This window comes from Triticum aestivum, chromosome 2B, assembly GCF_018294505.1.
Source record: "Triticum aestivum cultivar Chinese Spring chromosome 2B, IWGSC CS RefSeq v2.1, whole genome shotgun sequence".
NCBI lineage: Eukaryota > Viridiplantae > Streptophyta > Magnoliopsida > Poales > Poaceae > Triticum > Triticum aestivum.
In genome coordinates this window covers 792,801-813,834 of record NC_057798.1, presented here as the reverse complement: position 1 = coordinate 813,834, position 21,034 = coordinate 792,801, and the positions used below count along the sequence as shown (strand labels likewise).

The following is a 21,034-nucleotide window of genomic DNA, read 5'->3' as shown; positions in this document are numbered from 1 at the left end:
AGGCCATCGTTGCTTCATCTCCCATGCTCGCACTTGTATACTACAGCCCACACGAGGAATATGGACGTTAATCACCCGCTCACCATGAGGGAGTCAGAGTTCTCAATCATGATGGTGAAGAATACATGGGCTCCTCGATTTCACCCATCCCTTGACCAATCACAATGGCCAGAGTACCATGGAGTTCAACTATGGCCCAATCCAGAACCGAAGGTCGTTACACGGGGAAGACGTAAGACAAAGTGTCTTATAGGTGACATGGACAGATGGGGTGGTGGTGGCTGATACATCTCCATCGTATTCATGCCAATATTATACACCTTTTATACACTTTTGGCAACATTCTTTATGATTCATTTGGACTAACATATTGATCCAGTGCCCAGTGCCAGTTCCTGTTTGTTGCATGTTTTTTGTCTCGCAGACAATCCATATCAAATGAAGTCCAAATGCAGCAAAAATTTACGGAGAATTATTTTGGAATATATGTGATCTTTGGGACTTGGAATAAACGCAAACAGGGGCCCACAACCCCCAAGATACACTAGGACACGCCCCAGGCTACAAGCGCGCAGTGATGGGTTGTGCTCACCTCGAACATCGGTTGGACCTCTACTTCGGGCGCAAGGAAGCTTATATCCGAAAAAAATCGTTTTAAAATTTCTGCGCAATCAGAGTTACGGATCTCCAGATATTTAAGAAACGATGAAAGGCCAGACCTGGGGTTCACAAAACAAAAGAGAACAGAGAGACAGATCAAATCTCGGAGGGGCTCTCGCCCCTCCACTGCCATCGAGGCCATGGACCAGAGGGGGGAACCCTCCTCCCATCTAGGGAGGAGGCCAAGGTAGAAGCATAAGGAGGGGGGCTCTCTCCCCTTCTCTCCCTGTGGCGCCGGAGTGCCACCAGGGCTAGGATCGTGACATCGATCTACATCAACAATCTTGCTACCATCAACACCAACTTTCTCCCCCTCTATGCAGCGGTGTAACACCCCTTCTTCTCGATATAATCTCTACTTAAAATGGTGCTCAACGCTATATATTATTATCAAATGATACGTGGTTTTCCTATGATGTTTGAGTAGATCTGTTTTGTCCTACGGGTTGATAGATGATCATGATTGGTTTGAGTTGTATATTTTATTTTGGTAGCATCCTACGGTGCCCTCAGTGTCGCGCAAATGGAGGGATCCCTGTTGTACGGTGTTGCAGTACATTCTCGGTTCGCTTATTGTGGGTGGCGTGAGTAATAGAAGCACATACCCGAGTTTGGGGGTCATTGCGTATGGGATAAAGAGGACATAATACTTAATGCTATGGTTGGGTTTCACGACCTTAATGATCTTTAGTAGTTGCGGATGCTTACTAGAGTTCCAATCATAAGTGCATATGATCCAAGTTGAGAAAGTATGTTAGCTCATGTCTCTCCCTCATATAAAATTGCAACAATGATCACGGATTTAATTATCGATCACCTAGGGACAAATGACTTTCTTGTTGGACAAAAGCTATCTACTTTTATTGTCTTGCAATTTATTCATAGTTTTATTTCTCTCAAAGTAGTCCTAGTTTTATTCCCGTTCTAGGTAAAGCAAACGTTAAGTGTGCATAGAGTTGTATCAGTGGTTGACATAACTTGAGGGAATATTTGTTCTACCTTTACCTCCTCGTTGGGATTCGACACTCTTACTTATCGAAAAAGGCTACAAACAATCCCCTACACTTATGGGTTATCAGTGGCGGCCGAGAATCGGGCAACGGCAAATTCCAAGAGCCTTGTGAGTTATCCAATTGTGGGGAATGCAAAGGTCGGGGACACAACAAAAGAAAATGTACCAAACGAAGCAAGAGGTCAAGCAAAAATGATGCAAGCACATGCCAACAAGGACATACAAAAAAGGGGCCAAGCCAAGCAAGTGGTAGCCAACAAGGGCCAAGCCAACCTAGTGGTAGTCAAGAAGGGCCAAGCCAAGCAAGTGGTAGCCAACAAGGACCAAACCAACCAAGTGGTAGCCAACAAGGGCTAAACCAACCAAGTGGTAGCCAACAAGGTCGAAGATAATGAGGAACTAGGCAACAAAGAGGGAGCCAACTAGGTCTTACAAGAGGTTGTGGTAGTGGTAGAGGCCGTGACGATGCTCTAGGCCGTGGTGGTGGTCTTGGCCGTGGCAATGCTCTAGGCCATGGTGGTGGTCTTGACCTTGGCGGTGGTATTGGCCAAGGGCGTTTTAGAGGAATGTTTGGATACCTAGATGGACCATTCTCATATTTGGCTCACTAACTATAATGTTTTTTCATAAGTTGTTCTTCTCCTTATCCACTAGTATGTTGCAATTTGCATGTTTGTTCATATGTTGTCCTTGTCATTACTAACTATTATGTTTCTCTCATGTTGCAATTTACATGTTTGTTCATATGTTATCATTGTCATTACTAACTATTATGTTTCTTTCATCGTAGGTATGGTGGCTTCTCAACCCAACAAACCAACAATGAACGGGTGGAGAAGGATGGGGAAGGTGAGATGGCGGGGTGGTGGGAGAAGGCCGCGAAGAAGCCGAGAGAGGAGGATGTAGCCGCACTTCATAAGAAGAAGAAGAAGGGAAATGAGTTCGGAGAGGATATTGCGCATAGAGCAAGAATGGTTTTTGAGGAAAAGGCGAGGATGGCAAAGTTGACGGCAAAAGGGTTTTGAAGAGAGATGTAAGAAACAATGGGCTCTTGATGACGCAAAGAGAGAGAGAGAGAGGGAGAATAAGATATTCATGGAGAGAGTGGTTCACGAGGCTCATCGCATAAGGAAAAGGGAGGAGGAAGAAGAAGAAGAGAGGAAGAAGAAGAAGGGAAAGAGACCTTGCTCGACACAATAGAGCAATGTGATCTTGCTATGTTCTAAACTATGATCTTCGATTTGGTTGTGGACTATGACCTTGTTCCCTTCTAGACTATGCTCTTCGATTTGGTTGTGGACTATGACCTTGTTCCCTTCTAGACTATGCTCTTCGATTTGGTTGTGAACTACAATGTGCTAAGGACTCCTACTTGTGTACCATCTATGTATTTTGGACTTCTCTATTCAAACTACTATGTGCTATGGACTTCTAAATGTGTACCACTCTATGCTCTGATTGTGTATGTGATTTGTGATATATGATGTCAACCACAAAATGTTTTATGTAATATGTTTGCAAAATCTGACAGTGTGACGCCTACAGGCTAGGTGCTGCACAGTGCAGTATGGCGCCTAGACTGCAGGTGCCACACAAACACTTAGCGATTTCTTGGCCTCAAACTGGGTGAAAAGTTTATGTTGCTCTTCGGATAGTTTGTCCCAGATGTGCAATGCCTCTGAGCTAGGTGATGCACTATACGGTGTGGCGCCTAGTTCCTAGGCGTTGCACATCTGGGACAAACTGCCTGGAGAGCAACAAAAAAAATCCACCCTGTTTGAGGGCAAAAAAATCGCTAAGTGTTTGTGCGGTGCCTGAGGGCTAGGCGCGCCACTGTACTGTGTAACACCTAGCACACAGGCGTCACACAGTACAGTGTGGCGCCTAGCCCTCACGCGTCGCACAAACACTTAGTGATTTCTTGGCCTCAAACTGGGTGAAAAGTTTCTGTTGCTCTCTGGACAGTTTGTACCAGATGTGCAATGCCTCTGAGCTAGGCATCACACTGTATAGGGCAGCATCTAGCTCAGAGGCGTTTCACATCTGGGACAAACTGTCTAGAGAACACAGAGAGCAAACTGGGCTCTCTGGCGCCTCAGAATCGACTAAGCCAGCGTGCAACGCATTTGGGATAGGCGCCACACAGTACAGTGCAGCACCTAGCTCTAAGGCACTCTAGGATGTGACGTCTTTTCCTTAGTCGCCATGCCTCTGTTAACTGTAGAATTATGAGATGTAGTGTTGCATACATTTTCAGTCACATTTGCAATAAATATAGGTAACTTGCATCACATGAAAAGCAGTAATGATCATAATTATGACATTTTCAACATCATTTCAACTTCAACAAAGACAACAAGTTCATCATTACTAAGAGTAACCATCACTTCAAGTTGAAAAAAGATAACAAGTCAAAGAGTGCTAAGAGTTCATCAACATGAGAAAACAACGACCACTTCAGTCACATGAGAAAACGATGCCGTCTAGTTACTTCCACACTTGTTGCCGCCCCTTCCCCACTGGACGGCTATCTTCTTCTTCCTAGGTGGAGATATGGGCTCTGGTACCTCCTTCTCCTCATCGCTCACAGCATCATCCAAGCTGGTCATCTGCGAGCTCCCACTGACCGCCTGCTTGGCTTTATTGTCGTAGTCGTTGGGTGTGAACTGATTGATTCCCATCCTAGGCCTTAACATGTAGTCTGACCGAACTTGAAAGTTCTGCAAGGTCATTTCATCATCGACCTATTGTAAAAGCAAACAATATGGTAAATATCGTGCGCCGTGATGAAGTTAGCAAGGCATGAAAGAGATGAATATGTGCTATTGTCATACCTCTTGGGTGACCACACCCTCATCGTCCAGATGAGCTGTCGGTGTAGTATGATCCTCCAAATGAGCCCCATGGTCAGATTGCGGATCAGATGGTGTAGTTGACCTAGACCGCTCTTGTTCTACATATTCGGGGTCACGACAACCAACAAGGTTTGATAACCGCCTTAACCTTTGGCCCTGACGCTAAAACATGTGCATGTGAATGACGTATCCAACTTAGCAACATATGTACCATGGACAATTGAAAGAGATATAATACCTTGATGAATGCTCGAAGTGCACTTTCCTCATCGCTTTTTCCAACCGGGGTTGTCTCCAGAATATCCTGGCTTCCATCAGCTGCTTTTTTGATCTGGGTGCGTTGTGAAAATAAACGACATGAACATGTTGGGGAAGCAAGCAAAGATGTGAATAGGGACAACGAGAAAGCACAGAGGGAAAGTCTTTACCACAAAGTTCATCACTAGAGCTGAAGGGACTCGGGTCCCTTCCCTGACAAGTTTGTTGTATTGGAGCTGGGTTAGCTCATCAAAGACGTTGGGATCTTCTAAAATCTCCTCATTATACACCGACTTGCATATCTCCACGCGGGTACTTGATAACCCACAAGTATAGGGGGTCGCAACAATTTTCAGGGGTAGAGTATTCAACCCACATTTATAGATTCGATACAAGGGGAGCGAAAGAATATTTGCAAGTATTAGCAACTGAGTTGTCAATTCAGCCACACCTGGAGATTAAATATCTGCAGCAAAGTGATCGGTAGCACAATAATATAATAGTTTCGATAATAGTGAGAACAACAGTAGTAACGGTAACAATGATAGCAGTGATTTTGTAGAAGTTGTAACAGTAGCAGCAACAGTACTAACTTAGCAAGAACAATACGTAGGAAATTTGTAGTCATTGGATTGGTGGATTCGTTGAATGATATTCATCATATAACAGTCATAACCTAGGGCGATACAAAAGTAGCTCCAGTTCATGAATATAATGTAGGCATGTATTCCATAATTAGTCATACATGCTTATGCAGAGAACTTGTATGACATCTTTTGTCCTACCCTCCCGTGGCAGCGGGGTCCATAAGGAAACTAAGGGATATTAAGGCCTCCTTTTAATAGAGAACCGGAACAAAGCATTAACACATAGTGAATACACGAACTCCTCAAATTAAGGTCATCACCGGAAAGTATCACGAATATTGTCACTCGAGGGTTTATGGATCACAACACATAGTAGGTGAATATGACTTGCAAGATCGGATCTAGAACATAGATATAATGGTGAAAACATAAATGGTTCATATCTAAATTCATGGCACCCGGGCCCCAAAGTGTCAAGCATTAAGCATGGCAAAGTCATAGCAACATCAATCTCAGAACATAATGGATACTAGGGAGCACTCCCTAACAAAACTAACTCGATTACATGATCAATCTCATCCAACTCCTCGCCGACCAGAGATCCTACGAAGGAATTACTCACTCCCGGTGGGGAGCATCATGGAGCTGACGATGAAGGAGGGTTGGTGATGACGAAGACCGAAGATTCCCCTCTCCGGAGCCCCAAACGGACTCCAGATCTGGCCTCCCGATGAAGAACAGGAGGTGACGGCGGCTCCGTATTCGTGAAACGAGATAATTCTTCCTCCCTGATTTTTCTCTGCAAATTTAGGTATTTAAGGAGTCGGAGTCAGGGTCATCGGGACCACCAGGTGGGCACAACCCACCTGGATGCGCCAGGAGAGGTCGTGCACGCGTCGGGTGGCCCAGAGGCGTGCTGGTGTTGCAGCTGGGCGGCTAGCAAAGGTGGCTACGCAGTGATGGCGTCGTGTTGTGGCGGCGGGGATGCTTGGTCTCCAGTGTTGTTGTCCGTTGGAGGCTCGGGATGTGGGCACTGGCACACATGGGCAAGCTCGACGGCAGCGCCTGGCTAGCTTGGCGACATCGTGGGGTTCTAACCTTGTTCCGTGAGCTCTGGATGTGGGGATGTGGTGGTGGGGTATGCTAGGGAAGATGATGGTAGATCTACTGGCCCGATGTGGTGTGGGCGGCTCTTCTATCCGGATTTTCATGAGTGGTGCGGGCCATTGCGACGTAGTTCGGCCCTCTCTGGTGGCCTCATTTGCTCGTGATGGTGCAGCATGGTGGTGTGCCTTTGGGGGGAGTGTCTCGGACATGATGATGGGGCGTGTCTCAGACATACGCCTTTTACTTATCCTACCATGGTGGGTGCAACATGACGTGGGCGGTTGGTGGTGTCTCGGATATGATGCTGGGGCGCCAGCCCTGGATGGTGGTCCACATGATTGGCTCCTCGGTGGGCCCCATGGTGGCGGTGATGGCCTTCCCTATTGGTCATGTGGGCCGCGAGAGGTGAAGTGATGTGTGGCTCGGGCACACTCTCTGTCACCGGCTGTGGCGTCGTGGTCCGCATGGTTGGTTATCAAGTGGGCACCATAGTGGCGGTGGTGGACTTCCCTCTTGGTCGTGTGGGCGGCAAGAGGTGGAACAACGTGTGGCTCGGGCACAATCTCTGTCACCGGCTGTGGCGTCGCCCCGATCTGTAGACCTCGTGGTGGCTCAGGGGTGCTGTCGGGCGAAATCTCCGCACTTTGTCGTTGATGATAGCGGAACTTGTGGGATCCATTATCTTCTTAAATACGTTGTAGTTGTGCTCCTCTCTGTGTTTGGGTACCGCGTGAAAACCTTTTTCTATTGTGGACTCCGCAGCGGCAACGCTTAGTGCCATTCTCCCTCCCGGGAGTGTTGTTGTGAAGCTTAGGTGTTATAGGTTGTAGCATGACATAAAGTACTATAGTATTTATTATTGTTACTCTAACCCTCTCTCTCTTCTTTAATTCTCTGCCACATCAGCATGCTTGCTATTTCCGAGTGCATGATACCGGCTAAGATTAGCCACAGTGGGTAGTAACTTAGACTAGTAATATAATGGGGAGTAACATATGTGTGGTGTCATGCAACACTTCATTTATTAGGCTATAGACTCATCTTGCCTTAGTATGTGTTATGTTACTCATAGTACTAGTAACTACTCCCTCCGTCCGGGTTTATTAGGCCTCTCAGCATCACAAGCATGTCCCTTTTTATAAGGCCTCGTTTTGGAAAGGTGCATGCATGCAACCATTTCATTGGTTGCATTGAAAGTCATTGTTGTTGGTGCCATGGCTGGGAAATTAATACACTTCATGCATGTTTTTTCATTGGCTGCATGCATGTGAGAGAGTGCATTGGGAGTGAAATGAAAGAATTAATGTGCGCAAATTACTATATGTCTTGGTCTAAGAGAAGTTGTCTTTAGGCCTAATAAACCCGGACGGAGGGAGTAGCTATGTTACTACATGCCTCTTTTTCTTCATTAATTGCTTGCCACATCATCTATTTTATCTAGATATGTGTGATGTTACCACCTATGTTACACCCATTATGGGTAGTGTAAGGCTGGTCATAGTGGAGACTATCATATACTGGTATCATGCATATGATATTAGTGTATGATACTACATCCATAGTGCATAGTATCATATATTAGTACCATAGATGATCTCATTTATTGCCATGCATGACACATAGTAGTAGCATACATTTATTATGTTACGGTATCTACCTATGTTACTATGACCATCTCTCTCTTCTTTAATTTCCTGCCACGTACGTATGTTTGCGAGTCTCAAGTGCATGATACTATTTATCTTAGGCCCTTCCCAGTGCTCCATCATGGACAGGTGCTAAGCATGCTACATAGGCGAAAAAATGACATATGGCACGAAATTTAAGGAGGGAAGAGAGAGCACTTTGGTGACCCCAGGAAGAATCAATGCCAAGCGTGAGAATCTAGACAAACCACTTAAATGAAACAATTTGATCAATGCATGAAAGACTTTAGGTGCTAACTCATTAAATAAAGTGTGCTTAGCAACAACAAGTTAAGCACCTATGCATTGGGGAGTTGAGTTGCTAAGGTATTTAATGCACTTAGCACCTCACATAAGCACCTTTGCATTGAAAGAGGTCTTACCCCGCCAGCCTAAGATACCCCCAATATGGCCAGCCTAATTACAACTGAACAGAATGTGATGGCTCGGCTAAATTAATATCTCGGGACCCCCACAAGTTGTCTCGCAGGTCTTGGCTCATTAATAGTCCGTTGTTGTTTACCAAAGTCCAAATCAGCTGGACGATGGCTCTTCATGCCCTTGAATCAACAAGTTGTACCAATAATTTTGCCTCGCTGAGCATATGAGAGGTCATTAGCTGCTGAATGATTTATTAATTTTTCTTAGCTTTTGGTTGACGCCCACTGTTTCGTCAAATAGCTAGCTAGTAGTATGAGCTATTAACAGACTGGAACAGAACATAATCCACATCTTCAGGCACTCTCACATGTGATATGCCATTAATTTTAGCCAATCACAATGCAATTTTCTCTAGTTCGAGATTTGTTCAGCATACGGAAACCCTATTTTAGCCAATCACAATGCAATTTTCTCTAGTTCGAGATTCGTTCAGCATACGGAAACCGGTGAGGTTCCATGTTCGGCTAACGTGATTCGTCCGCTAAATTAATTTCTTGAGAACCCCTAAGTGGTCTCACAGGCCTTGAATAACTAATAATGTTGTTATTTAACAATCTCCAAATGAGCCGTTTCATGGCTCATCATGCCGGACCATGAATCAACGAGTATACCAATGATTATATCCCATTACGTCTAGCTTAATGTCTGCAAAGTGCTTGCCATTCAGAACACAATGGCACACAAAATAAAGAAAGACACAAGAGCCAGATATTCACAATTAGATCTGAACTTCAAGCATGAGCATGTTGGAACCGCCGGTCCCTCGCCGCAGTCCTCCACGCCCTCTCTGTCGCCGACGCTCGAGCTCACCAGAGAAAAGAGGAAGAAGTTCAGAGAGATTCAGAGAAGCAGTGGACACAGGTGTTTTTCCGGCGCACGAACGCCCCCTTTTCTTCCTCGAGCACGAACTCGACTGTGTCAATTTGTTACAATGCCATCAGGTGGCTTTATACCCCGAGCAGGCGCACCGGGCACGCACCCACGCCTCCACTCGCCCCTGATCTTCCCCGCGCTCTCTGCGCACTGACCGCGCCCATGCTGCGCTCGACGCCCGCGTCACACGACCAGCTCCAACGGCCCCGCGCCTGACCAGGCCACCTTGGTTCGCCAACAAACGCACACACACACACCCTTGTGCACGGACACGCCCGTGCACCCAACGCACGCACACACACACGTCCTAGTCCTCGGACCCGACGCGCCCAGGCAGTCCAGCGCGCGCCCATACCCGCGCTCGACGTGCCTGGCTTCGTCGCCGTGGCTTATTCGCCCATCATTCACGCCCTAAGCCGCGGCTCAGAGCAGCCCGGCGTCTTCGACGCCGTCGTCCACCAGCAGCGCACGCCCGGCGACCGGTTCCTTCCGCAGCAGGGGGCACTCCCGCTTGAAGTGCCCTCTGACGCCGCACTTGTAGCACTTGCCGCGACGGTTGTCCCCGCCGCCTGATGCCGTGCTTGCTGCGCCGTCGTCGTCGTCCTCTCCGCGTGCACCGCCTCGACGCCGCTCGCGCGCCCGCCACTGAGCTGCGGTGTACATGAGCTGCTCGCCCTCCGCCCGCTCGCCGCCTGCCTGCCCGCGTCGCCGGAGCCGCTCGTCGAACGCCTTCAGGCGCCCCAGAGCGTCGTCGAACCGCAGCTCATCCAGGTTGCAGAACTGCTCCATGCCTGCGACCGCCGCGTACAGGCGATCGGGCACGCAGTCCAGCAGCTTCTTCACCATAGCTGCGTCCTCCAGCGTCGCTCCAAGCCCTGCAAAACACGCCGCCATCCCGCTGATCTTCCCCGCGAACGCGTCCAGCGACTCGTCGCTCGCCATGCGCAGAAGCTCCCACTCCCCGCGCAACGTGCCCAGCCGCGCCGCCCGCACCCGATCAGCTCCGACGAACCACGCCTTCAGGCTGCTCCATATCTCCGCCGCGGTTTTCTTCGCGGCCACCTGCAGCAGAAGGTCGTCGGCGAGCGCCCGGAGCAGGTAAGCCCTCGCCGGCTTGTCCTTCTTGGCGATCACCGCCGACGCCGCGTCCTCCGGCGGCACCACCGCCTCCCACAGCCCTGCGGCATCAAGGTCCGCCTCCACCTTGATGGCCCAGGTGGTGTAGTTGTCGCCCGTGAGCACCGGCGCCGCATGCGCCACCGTGCTGCCCGATCCACCGGCGTACGGCACGATGGACATCGCCGGCGAGCTCCCTCCTCCACGTGGCTCTGATGCCAATTGTTGGAACCGCCAGTCCCTCGCCGCACTCCTCCTCGCCCTCTCTGTCGTCGTCGCTCGAGCTCACCAGAGAAAAGAGGAAGAAGTTCAGAGAGATTCAGAGAAGCAGTGGACACAGGTGTTTTTCCGGCGCACGAACGCCCCCTTTTCTTCGCGAGCACGAACTCGACTGTGTCAATTTGTTACAATGCCATCAGGTGGCTTTATACCCCGAGCCGGCGCACGGGGCACGCACCCACGCCTCCACTCACCCCTGATCTTCCCCGCGCTCTCTGCGCACTGACCGCGCCCACGCTGTGCTCGACGCCCGCGTCACACGGCCAGCTCCAACGGCCCCGCGCCTGACCAGGCTACCTTGGCTCGCCAACAAACGCACACACACACACACCCTGGTGCACGGACACGCCCGTGCACCCAACGCACGCACACACGTGAATGTGGCGAGGTGGAGACCATGTGAATGTGGCATGATTGGTAAAACTGAAAACACAAGGACCAAGCAGAAGGTTTGAAACTGACCACCACCCTGCACCAATCCGGCCATGAAGCTTCCCACGCTGTCTCACCACGGCACCGCGAAGCATGGCCTGCACAATGAAGAAGAGGAGTCGGGACAAGGCAGTAGCACCGTCAGCACGCGGGAGGGCCCCACCTTCACCGTCAGCGACGATAGCTGACCGGACGCAATAGCAGGAACATACCAGGCCCATGGCCCCACAGGCCCGGTCGGGCTCTCAGAAGCCCGTAAATTTCCCGCCTTCGCGCTGCAGCCGGCACGCCCTCAGGCGTTGCCGCCCCTTTCCAAGCCGCTCCCCTGCCTCCCCGCATAGTGGGCGTCGAGGCCGCGTCGGATCCGGGCGACACCGGCCACCCAGCACCACCGGACCGCCCCGCCGCCAAGTGGAAGCACCACCACTGTGCGCGCCGCCAGCCGCCGCCACCAGGACGCCGCATCGCCACCGGCTGAACATCACCGCCGCCGCCCCCCCGCCCCGGGCAGGAGGAGCACGCGCGGGTACGCGAAGACCCGCCGCCACCGACACCACCCGGCCAGATCCAGGGGCGACCACCGGCGGCCGCGGGGGGGGGGGGGGGGGAGGGGGGGAGGAAAGAGGGGGATGGACGAGGGGGAAAGGAGGCGCCACTATAGCCGATTTGGAGGAAAGATTCATGTACAGTTGCCTGAAATAGCCGGCCATAGCGCCACTATAGCTAATTTGGAGGACCACTACTACTTGGCATTATGGCATAGCCCGTTATTTAAAACAATGGCTCCTTGGACGATCAATTTCTAAATTGTATTCCCAAAAACTGTATAAGCTCACATGTCACAGGCCATTTATTTCCCAAACATGACGCAACTTTCTATAGTTACAGCTGAACAGAACATGATGGCTCGGGAAAATTAATATCTCGGGACCTCAAGTCGTCTCACAGGTCTCGTCCAATTGTCAGTTTGCTGTTTAACAATGTCCAAACTAGCTATTTTATGGCTCTTCATGCCCTTGAATCAACAAGTACAAATAATTTTGCCTCCTTGAGCATATGACAAGTCATTAGCTGTTGAATGATTCTTAATTTATGCTAGTTGTTGATCAGCAAAGACTTTGCTTGTTGAATCAGGAAATGATATTTCTTGGGCAAGAAAATGCAGAATCGAACAATACAATCAAGTTACATTACCCGCAAGAAGGGAGAACAAAACCTACGTACATTATGTCCTGCAACCGGCATGTCATCCTGCATAAAAAATACGCAGAATATATTAAAATGGAGAGTAGATTGGAGATGTAGCATACATATCAGACAGAGAACCATCATTAGAGCGTAAGAGGTGACGTGATAAGTGATAACTATCATAGGATGTTAAAAGGTGATCTGATTAAATTTGTGATGTCGGCACGTACGGTAAATGATTTTATGAGCAGGCTTGCGATGTTGTTTGAAGGGTTCTGTTCAATCTACCACCATGTGAGTATTTTATCTTGAACTAGTGGGTGGTGGGTGGGGCACAGAATACACAGCATTATTGGACATTAGTGCCAGCATAGAGCCATGTTAGTGGGGTATCATTTCATCGATCCACTACTACAAAGACATTACTATATACTCCGTATATGCCTATATGATCACACACTGCAAATAATTTTTGAACTCCGCCAGCTGTAATCATCTTACAGCTAGCATAGACAAAACAAGTCCCCTTCAAGAATGGGTATCAGCATGAGAAGTTAAGTACTCCCTCCCTTCCAAAATTCTTGTCTTAGATTTGCCTAGATACGGATGTATCTAATAGTGTACTAAAACGTGACTTGATACATCCGTATTTTGACAAATCTAAGACAAGAATTTTGGGACGGAGGGAGTATATGGGAATGGGACTAGTACTTGAACACAGTAAGCTACTCAGCTAGACAAGAAGAAAAACACAAATTGAACACTAAGCTGGGCTACTAAGGTAGGAGAGGGATCTAGCAAGCGAGAGAGAGAGGGAGCCATGGCGGACCTTGTGGTTGGCATGGCCAAGTCGGTGGTGGAGGGAGCGCTGACCAAGGCCCAGGCGGCCATCGAGGAGGAGGCCAAGCTGCGGCAGAGCGCGCAGCGCAACCTGGTGTTCATCACTGGCGAGTTCCAGATGATGCAGTCTTTCCTTAACGTCGCCGACAGTGACCGCCTGGAGAATCCGGTGGTGAGGACGTGGGTGCGGCAGATCCGCGACCTCGCCTATGATGTGGAGGACTGCATCGAGTTCGTCGTCCACCTCGACAAGAAGAACAGCTGGTGGCTCCGCCTGATCAAGCCGGCGAGCTGGCTCCTTAGGCCCTGTGTGGATCAGGGACCGCTACCGCTGGATGAGGCGGTCGACGAGCTGGACCGCCTCAAGGCCAGGGTGGAGGATGTGAGCAGCAGGAACACGCGCTACAGCCTCATCAGCGACTCCGGCTCCAAGCCCGTCACCGTGGTGCAGCAAGATCAAAAGCCATCACTCCGTGACGCCGCCGACGGCGCGGCAGCATTCAACAGCCTCTTCGAGGCGGCATTCAAAACCACTCAAAAAGGGCGCCAAAGTGATCTCACAAAGCTGCTCACCACCAGTAAGGGCCATGACCTCCGAGTGATCTCAATCTGGGGCACCGGCGCCGGCACCGGAGGTGGGGAGGATCTTGGGATGGCAACCATCGCCTGGAACGTCTATGTTGATACAGAAACCTGCAAAAACTTCACCTGTCGTGCCTGGCTGAAGCTGATGCATCCTTTCAATCCCCATGAGTTCGTCCGTTCTTTGACGGCTCAGTTCTACACCACGACGTCCGTTGGTGGTGGTGTACAGGCCCTGATGAAGATGGAGGCAACACGAGGAGGAGATCCCCTCAAGGATTTTGCGCAGCTTGTCGCGGAAAATAGGTACCTCGTTGTGTTGGAGGACCTCTCCACCATGGCAGAGTGGGATGCTATCAGGAGTTTTTTTCCAAACAAGAAGAATGGCAGCTGCATAATCTTGTCCACGCAGCAATTCGAGGTAGCAAGTTTGTCAGTGGGACATCCATACCAAGTGCAGCGTCTCAACCAGCTATCAGCAGAGCACTCTGTTTACGCCTTCTTTACAAAGGTAATTAATTAAGCCTACCCACAGAACCTCATCTCATCACTTAATTAAATTCTCAGTATAGTTAGTTACTACTCCCTCCGTCCGAAAATACTTGTCATCAAAATGGATAAAAAAAGATATATCTAGAACTAAAATACGTCTAGATACATTCCCTTTTATCCATTTTAATGACAAGTATTTTCGGACGGAGGGAGTACTTCCTTGTGTCCCTATAACTAGGATTTGTTGCAAGAGGGCAATCATTGTTATTTCACAGCCTCCTAGATAAATATTTATTGATCTACTTACTTGGATGGCAGTCTAGCAACAGAATAATCTTTTTGCGTCCGGTCTAACACTTCAGCGATTTTACTTTAGGAGCAGCGTGTTTGTCAGTAGCTGCAGGGTGTGGACTGTAGAGGTGAGTGGAGATAGCTAGGATTTAGTGTAGTTTGTATATCTACTTCTAAATAGAGCACATAGGCTGGTTTAGTGACATTTATATAGCTAGCTCGATTCTAAGGAGGGATCAAAGGTGGACGACAAGGAGGCGGTGGGGGCGTGGGGCTGACAGTGAAGGCCGAAGCTGGATTCGACCTCCAACGATCGGTGGCCTCAGCACTTGACATGAGTGGTGAGCTATCTCAAAATCAATGAAAAAAATGATCGGTGGCCTCCCTCGCATAATGTAGCTTGATCTGGGCCGTACTTCAGAGCCTCGCACTAGACTTGTTGCAGTTTGACTTGAAACAGGGCAGGGCGGAGGACGACTGGATGCGGGGGCATCGGGGCATGGTATCACTCTAGCAAAGCTAGGGTTACGTAGACTATAGAGACCTAGCTAGGCTAGCGGAAGACTGAGGAGTTAGAGTGGCGGCATTGGTGAGAGACAGGATTGGGCGGCATTGGTGAGGTGGAAGGCGTGTTGGCATCACAATATACAAGAACATTATTTTTTTCATCTCTGTTTGCTATCTATTTTTGTTTCTACATGTGTATATGGACTATTTTCCTCATTGCGTAATTTGAAAGGCCGGTCGGTGTACTTGGTATCAGGATATTGATAATATTGCCATTTATATAACAATAGAATTATTTTAGATTTAATGAAATCCTAGGTTTCTTATAAAATGACATAATTACTTATTTTCAGGGATCTCAATATGAAGCAGATAAAGGCAAGGAAACCGATCATGCACTCACCAACAACAATGGGGCATCAATGGGCAGTACCTGTAAAAAAGATGCAGCCAAGAAGTGGATGGATGAGCATCCCCTTGTTGGACGCAAGTCAGAAACGAATAATCTTGATCTGAAGGTAATTTTGGCACGGCGCAAAACCTACCATGTTATGTCTGTGTGGGGAATAGCTGGGGTTGGAAAATCAGCTCTCGTCAGAAACATGTTCTGCGAGAGAATTCTCAAGGGAAATCTATTTAAGAAGTTTGGTTGGGTGGATGTATCACATCCTTTCAATTTATGGGACTTCTCTCGAGTTCTACTTGCGAGTCTTGGTTCTGCATATATTCAAGCCAGTGAAGCTGCAAACTTGTGTATGATGGGAAGTAGAAATCCCATTGTAGAGTGTCGTGAGATTCTGGAAAAGCATAGATGCCTGGTTGTTATAGATGGACTGCAGTCCATGAAAGAATGGGATCTCATAAAAACTGAGTTGGTAGATGGATCCCATCATCAGAATGTTATGATCGCTGTTACAACTGAACAAGAAATTGCCACTCATTGCCGAGGAGATAAGGGAAAACTCGTGTTTAATGTCAAAGGTCTGGAAGCTGACACCGCCATTGAACTCTTCAAGAAGGTGAATTTTTTATATGAACCTTCCTACTATTTATTTTTCTTCCTTTTGTTCCTTGGACGAATGTTCATACAAATTAACTTGACTCCTTGTGCATGAATTTGTTTCATTACACCTGTGTAATTATTAATTTAGCAATACATTTTTTGTTCTTCCTTCACATGCTGTTGACTTCAATAGACGTGGTACTACCTTTTCATCTCTTATTTGTTTATTTTGTAGTATTTGAATGTGGAATTCACTGCATCCCTTTTTTTAAACTCGAAAATGGGAATATTCTACTTTAGCTGATTTTGTAACCTGCATTACCAGATTATTTCTCACTCCTTTAAATCTACTTTGAATCTAGCATATTAGAAATCGTAGGCTCTGTTGTAATTAATGTTAATTACTCGCTGAATGCATTACACTGTGTTACTGATGTGGCTTGGATGCTGCTCTGATAATAACTACCCCACCACATCTTAGATATAATAGGATGTCACAATATATATATCAATTTTCTATCTGCACTTGAGAAACAAACATAGAATATAAACCAGGCAGTGAAGGTTTCCAGAAAGCATCACATTTGCTAAGATTCGCAACACTATTCCTCTATCTCGTTTTCCCATATGTTATTAGATTTCAAGGAAAAAGTTTACAAAACCTTTTTGTATGATTACAAACCCTGTCATATCTTTTAGTTAGACTAGTTTGAACTTTTTGCACATATTTATTATATAGTAGGGAATTTCCTATTGTTTCCTGTATACAATTATTATCAATACAATAGATGGTGAAATGCTACATATCTTCCGTTTCAATGATTCCCATTTTATTTTTTTCACCGGTCTTCAGATCTGCCACCATGTATTCGTAATTTCGTATCAGGGTAGCTATGCAATACCTGCTATACTCAATGTCTCCAAATTGTCTTGTTGATTAGTTGTCTAGTATTTGTCTCTAGTTTGGTTACAGTAAGATGCTTGTGCTAGCTAAACATATGATGAAAATTTTCTCGTTTTGCCTTTCTCATTGATGGAATTATAGCATTCAATATATTGTGCATTACATCTAGCAGACAACATGAATGTGCACTGTAATTTGATTTGGGCACTCTGACTGATGTGGAAATAATTATTGTTTTGTATAACAGGTATCCAACAAGGATGAAGGGCCAGTGCTAGAAGAACTTACTTCAATATGTGGTGGACTTCCCAAAGTAATAGTTGAGATGGCTGGCTCATTCTTGAAAAATACAGATCGATGGAAAGATGCACTCTCAACAAATAATAAGATTATGTCAGAGCTCGAGAACAACAGAGAGTTTGCTAGTCTAAGGGGTCTATTTGGTTGGATGAATATGTACTTCCGCAAATGCCCAGATTATCTCAAGCCATGTATCTTGTATCTACCAATTTTACCTCGAAACCACCTCATTCGGCGGAGGCGACTGATAAGGCGGTGGATTGCTGAGGGTTACTCTAGGGACAGCCATGATGAATCCGCGGAGATGACTGGGGAGAAACAGTTCTCTGAGCTCCTTAACCTGAGTATAATTCAGCAGCCATCTGCGTTGGGTTTGGGTGACACAAGGATGGTCTTGTGCCAAGTCAATGGCTTCTTTGGTGAGTACATTGTCTCACGCCAAATGGAAGAGAACCTTGTGTTTGAACTTAGTGGAAGTTGTGCTGTAACCACCCAACGCACAGGACGTCACCTTGTGATATCAGAAAGCTGGATCAGAGATAGAATTGTGTTCGAGAGCATTGACTTTTCTCGGCTCCGGTCACTGACAGTGTTTGGGAAATGGAAATCATTCTTCGTCTCTGAAGATATGAAGCTGCTCCGGGTGCTTGATCTAGAGGGTGCATCCAATGTAGAGTATGGTGATCTTAATAAGATGGTTAAGTTGATGTGCCGCCTCAAATTCCTCTCACTGCGAGGATGCCATGAAATCAACCATCTGCCGAGTTCAATAGGAGGTTTGAGGCAGCTCCAGACTCTTGATGTTCGACACACCTCCGTAGTCACCTTGCCAGTGAACATCACCAAGCTGCAGAATTTGCAGTACATCCGTGCGGGAACCACCGCCCCAGCAAAGATAGCGCGGGCAGCACATCATTTAGTGCCCCAGCTGTCCAAGTTCTGTGGTGGCCGTCAGATGGTTGGTGTTGTGGTGCCTCCAGGGATCGGGAAACTGACGGCATTGCACACGCTTGGTGTTATCAATGTGAGTGCTTCAAGGACAAAGGTCGTCCTAGAAGATCTCAAGATGCTCACCCACTTGCGCAAGCTCGGAGTGTCTGGCATCAACAAGAATAACAGCAGCAAGTTTTTACATGCAACCGAAGATCTTGTCCATCTGGAATCACTGTCAGTGCGACTCGAAGAGAACAACCAAGATTGTTTGAATGATATATTGCTGCCTTTGGAGAGCCTGCGGAGTCTTAAACTTTATGGGCTTGGAGACCGGTTGCCTGACTGGAGCGCAAAGCTCACCAAGCTCACAAAGATGGTTTTGGAAATAGCCAAATTAACAGAAGATCTTGTCTCCGTGCAACCGGAAGGTGTGGCACAGCATGGAAGAAGGGAACACACTAGTGGCGTCATCAAGTTCCTAAGCGAGCTATCAGGACTATGCATTCTACGTCTTCGTGTCGATCATCTTCAGGATAATCAGCTTGATGTGTCCATAATTTTTAATAACCTAGAGGTGGATTCTTTCGAGAAAATAAAGATCTTCGAGATTGCTTGCAGCTCCAGCTCGCATGTTACTTTTGGAGAGAAAACAATGAAAAAACTTGAGCAGCTGAAGGTGGACTGCTGCAGTGGGTCGTCACTCTTAGGCCTGAAGCATTTACCTGAACTCAAGCAAATTTTGCTCACGGGTTCTAGCGGCGAAGAACTGAAGATCTCCACACAGAACTTGCAAACTACGCAAAGCAGAAGTGTGAAGCTGGACGAACTACGCTCCTTGTCCTCGTAGCTTAAGGTGGTCAATAGTTTCGTTTTCTTGTTGCATTATAGTGGTGTATTAATATGTTAGTGAAGAAAATCGGTGTATAAAGTACATCGAAACTGCTATTCTAGACGCACAGCAATGATCCGGAATAGCCTCTACAAGCAATCTTTTAGTTAGCACTTAGCACTACTGCATCGAGAAATCTTTTTACATGTTTTCAGAGACTAAATAGTAGCACACATATAATGCATATGGTACTTAACTTAAATAGTAGGAGTAGCACACAAATCAATGTTTTTGAATTTTTTGAATTCAAACGCTCAATGTATAGTAAAGTGTGGCAGCACCTCACAACATGCGCAGACAACGTTCCAATGAGCTAGTAGCTCTTTTATGACAAATATAAGTTCAAATGTTATCTACATCTATTTTGAAAGAATTGGAATTCAAATTCAATTATAAATTGCATTCGAATTTCGTTCAAAATTTTTCTCAAAATTTCGTGGTAACCACGTTTACCGGCCCCCCTCGGTAGAAATGCCCCATTCGGTAATCAAAACCTTGATCCAGTCTGGGCCAGTGATGATTGTAGCCTATATAGAAGTGAGATGGTGTGCGTTTGTACTTTGCACCATCATTTCACTAGTTATATCACCAGCTAATTAATGGAAAGATGTTACGGATTTTTTTTGAAAATAAATGTAGAATGAGTTCTACCTTATATATTTCAAAACAGGCATAGCCTGGGGACCGAAGTCAATTACATGAGACTTGTGAATTGCGCCAAGGTGCAGGGCCACAAGCACCCTAAAAAGAGAGAGGGAAGAGGATAAGGTAGCAGAAAAAGATTTGGAGCGAGGAGATTACAACAGCTTATTACAAACAACAGATTAGCCAACAAGATCATGTACCCAGACCAGCAGGTCATTCCTATACTGCTGCCTGCGGGCTCTGTAACTCCATAACCAGAGTAAATCAGCGGCGTAGAAAGATGTCACGGATCTCATCACTGAATGCTAGCCTACAAGAAAACGATAGCTATTTCCCCCAAAAAAAATTTGATATGTGTCTAGCAAAAGCTTATCTGCTTGTGGTGCTGTTAGAGAAAGATGGAGAGAATGTTTTTTTTACCAATAAACTTCCGGTTGCTCTTAATATCATCGACACCACAAAGTGAAAGCTTCTAGTAAGTCTAACTCTGAGGATCTGCTATGTGAATACTGAATATCCTCCTGGAGAGTTACGGTCCACTGCGCTATTTGGTAAACCAACTGTTTTATGAAAGCAGGGAGACAGGTGTACAGATGGATCCCAGTTCCCACCCTAATCTTTGGTTGCGTAAATCAAGCAGCACAATGTACCTGAAATCAAGAATATGGAAGAGAAGGAACCAAGGTGTGTCTTACTGGCTTGCCCTCTGCCAATTGATCCCAGGAAGCTGGCTTCGATGCCAAACTGGATGATGGAGGCGAGGTCTCTGGGGCCTCTGTTAGTCTGGTTGGCGAGACGGCGGGGATATCCCCGAGAGGAGAATGCGCCGGCGGCGGAGGCGGAGAAGCGCGGGGGATTCGGGAGGGCGGAGACAATGCGGCTAGGATTTATTTTTTATTTTTTTTGAGGCTGGCAATGGGGCTAGGATTATTAATTTATTATTATGGATGGTTCAGTTAATTTGTGTATGCCATTGGCAAAGGGCCGAATATATAGGAGCGTAATGGCCCAAGCCCAAAACTATTTAGCCCGATGGCATTGATCGATGCACACGTTCATCCACCTGAGTTAATTGGGGGAATATCCTATTTGACGCATTTTGCGTCAAACTGTCGACGCGCCGCACACCCCCCTTGCTGATTTGGGCCGGCCTTT

The 21,034-nt window shown here is 47.2% G+C and overlaps 1 protein-coding gene across 1 annotated transcript; it reads left to right on the top strand.

Annotated features, from left to right (window-relative positions):
- Nucleotides 1-13,258: 13,258 nt before the first annotated feature.
- Nucleotides 13,259-19,378, top strand: LOC123039800 (disease resistance protein PIK6-NP). The gene is made up of 3 exons (XM_044462805.1): nucleotides 13,259-14,426; nucleotides 15,559-16,224; nucleotides 17,360-19,378. Exons 1-3 carry the CDS (start codon nucleotides 13,314-13,316, stop codon nucleotides 19,190-19,192), a joined length of 3,612 nt encoding a protein of 1,203 aa, XP_044318740.1. The 5' UTR covers nucleotides 13,259-13,313; the 3' UTR covers nucleotides 19,193-19,378.
- Nucleotides 19,379-21,034: the final 1,656 nt, after the last annotated feature.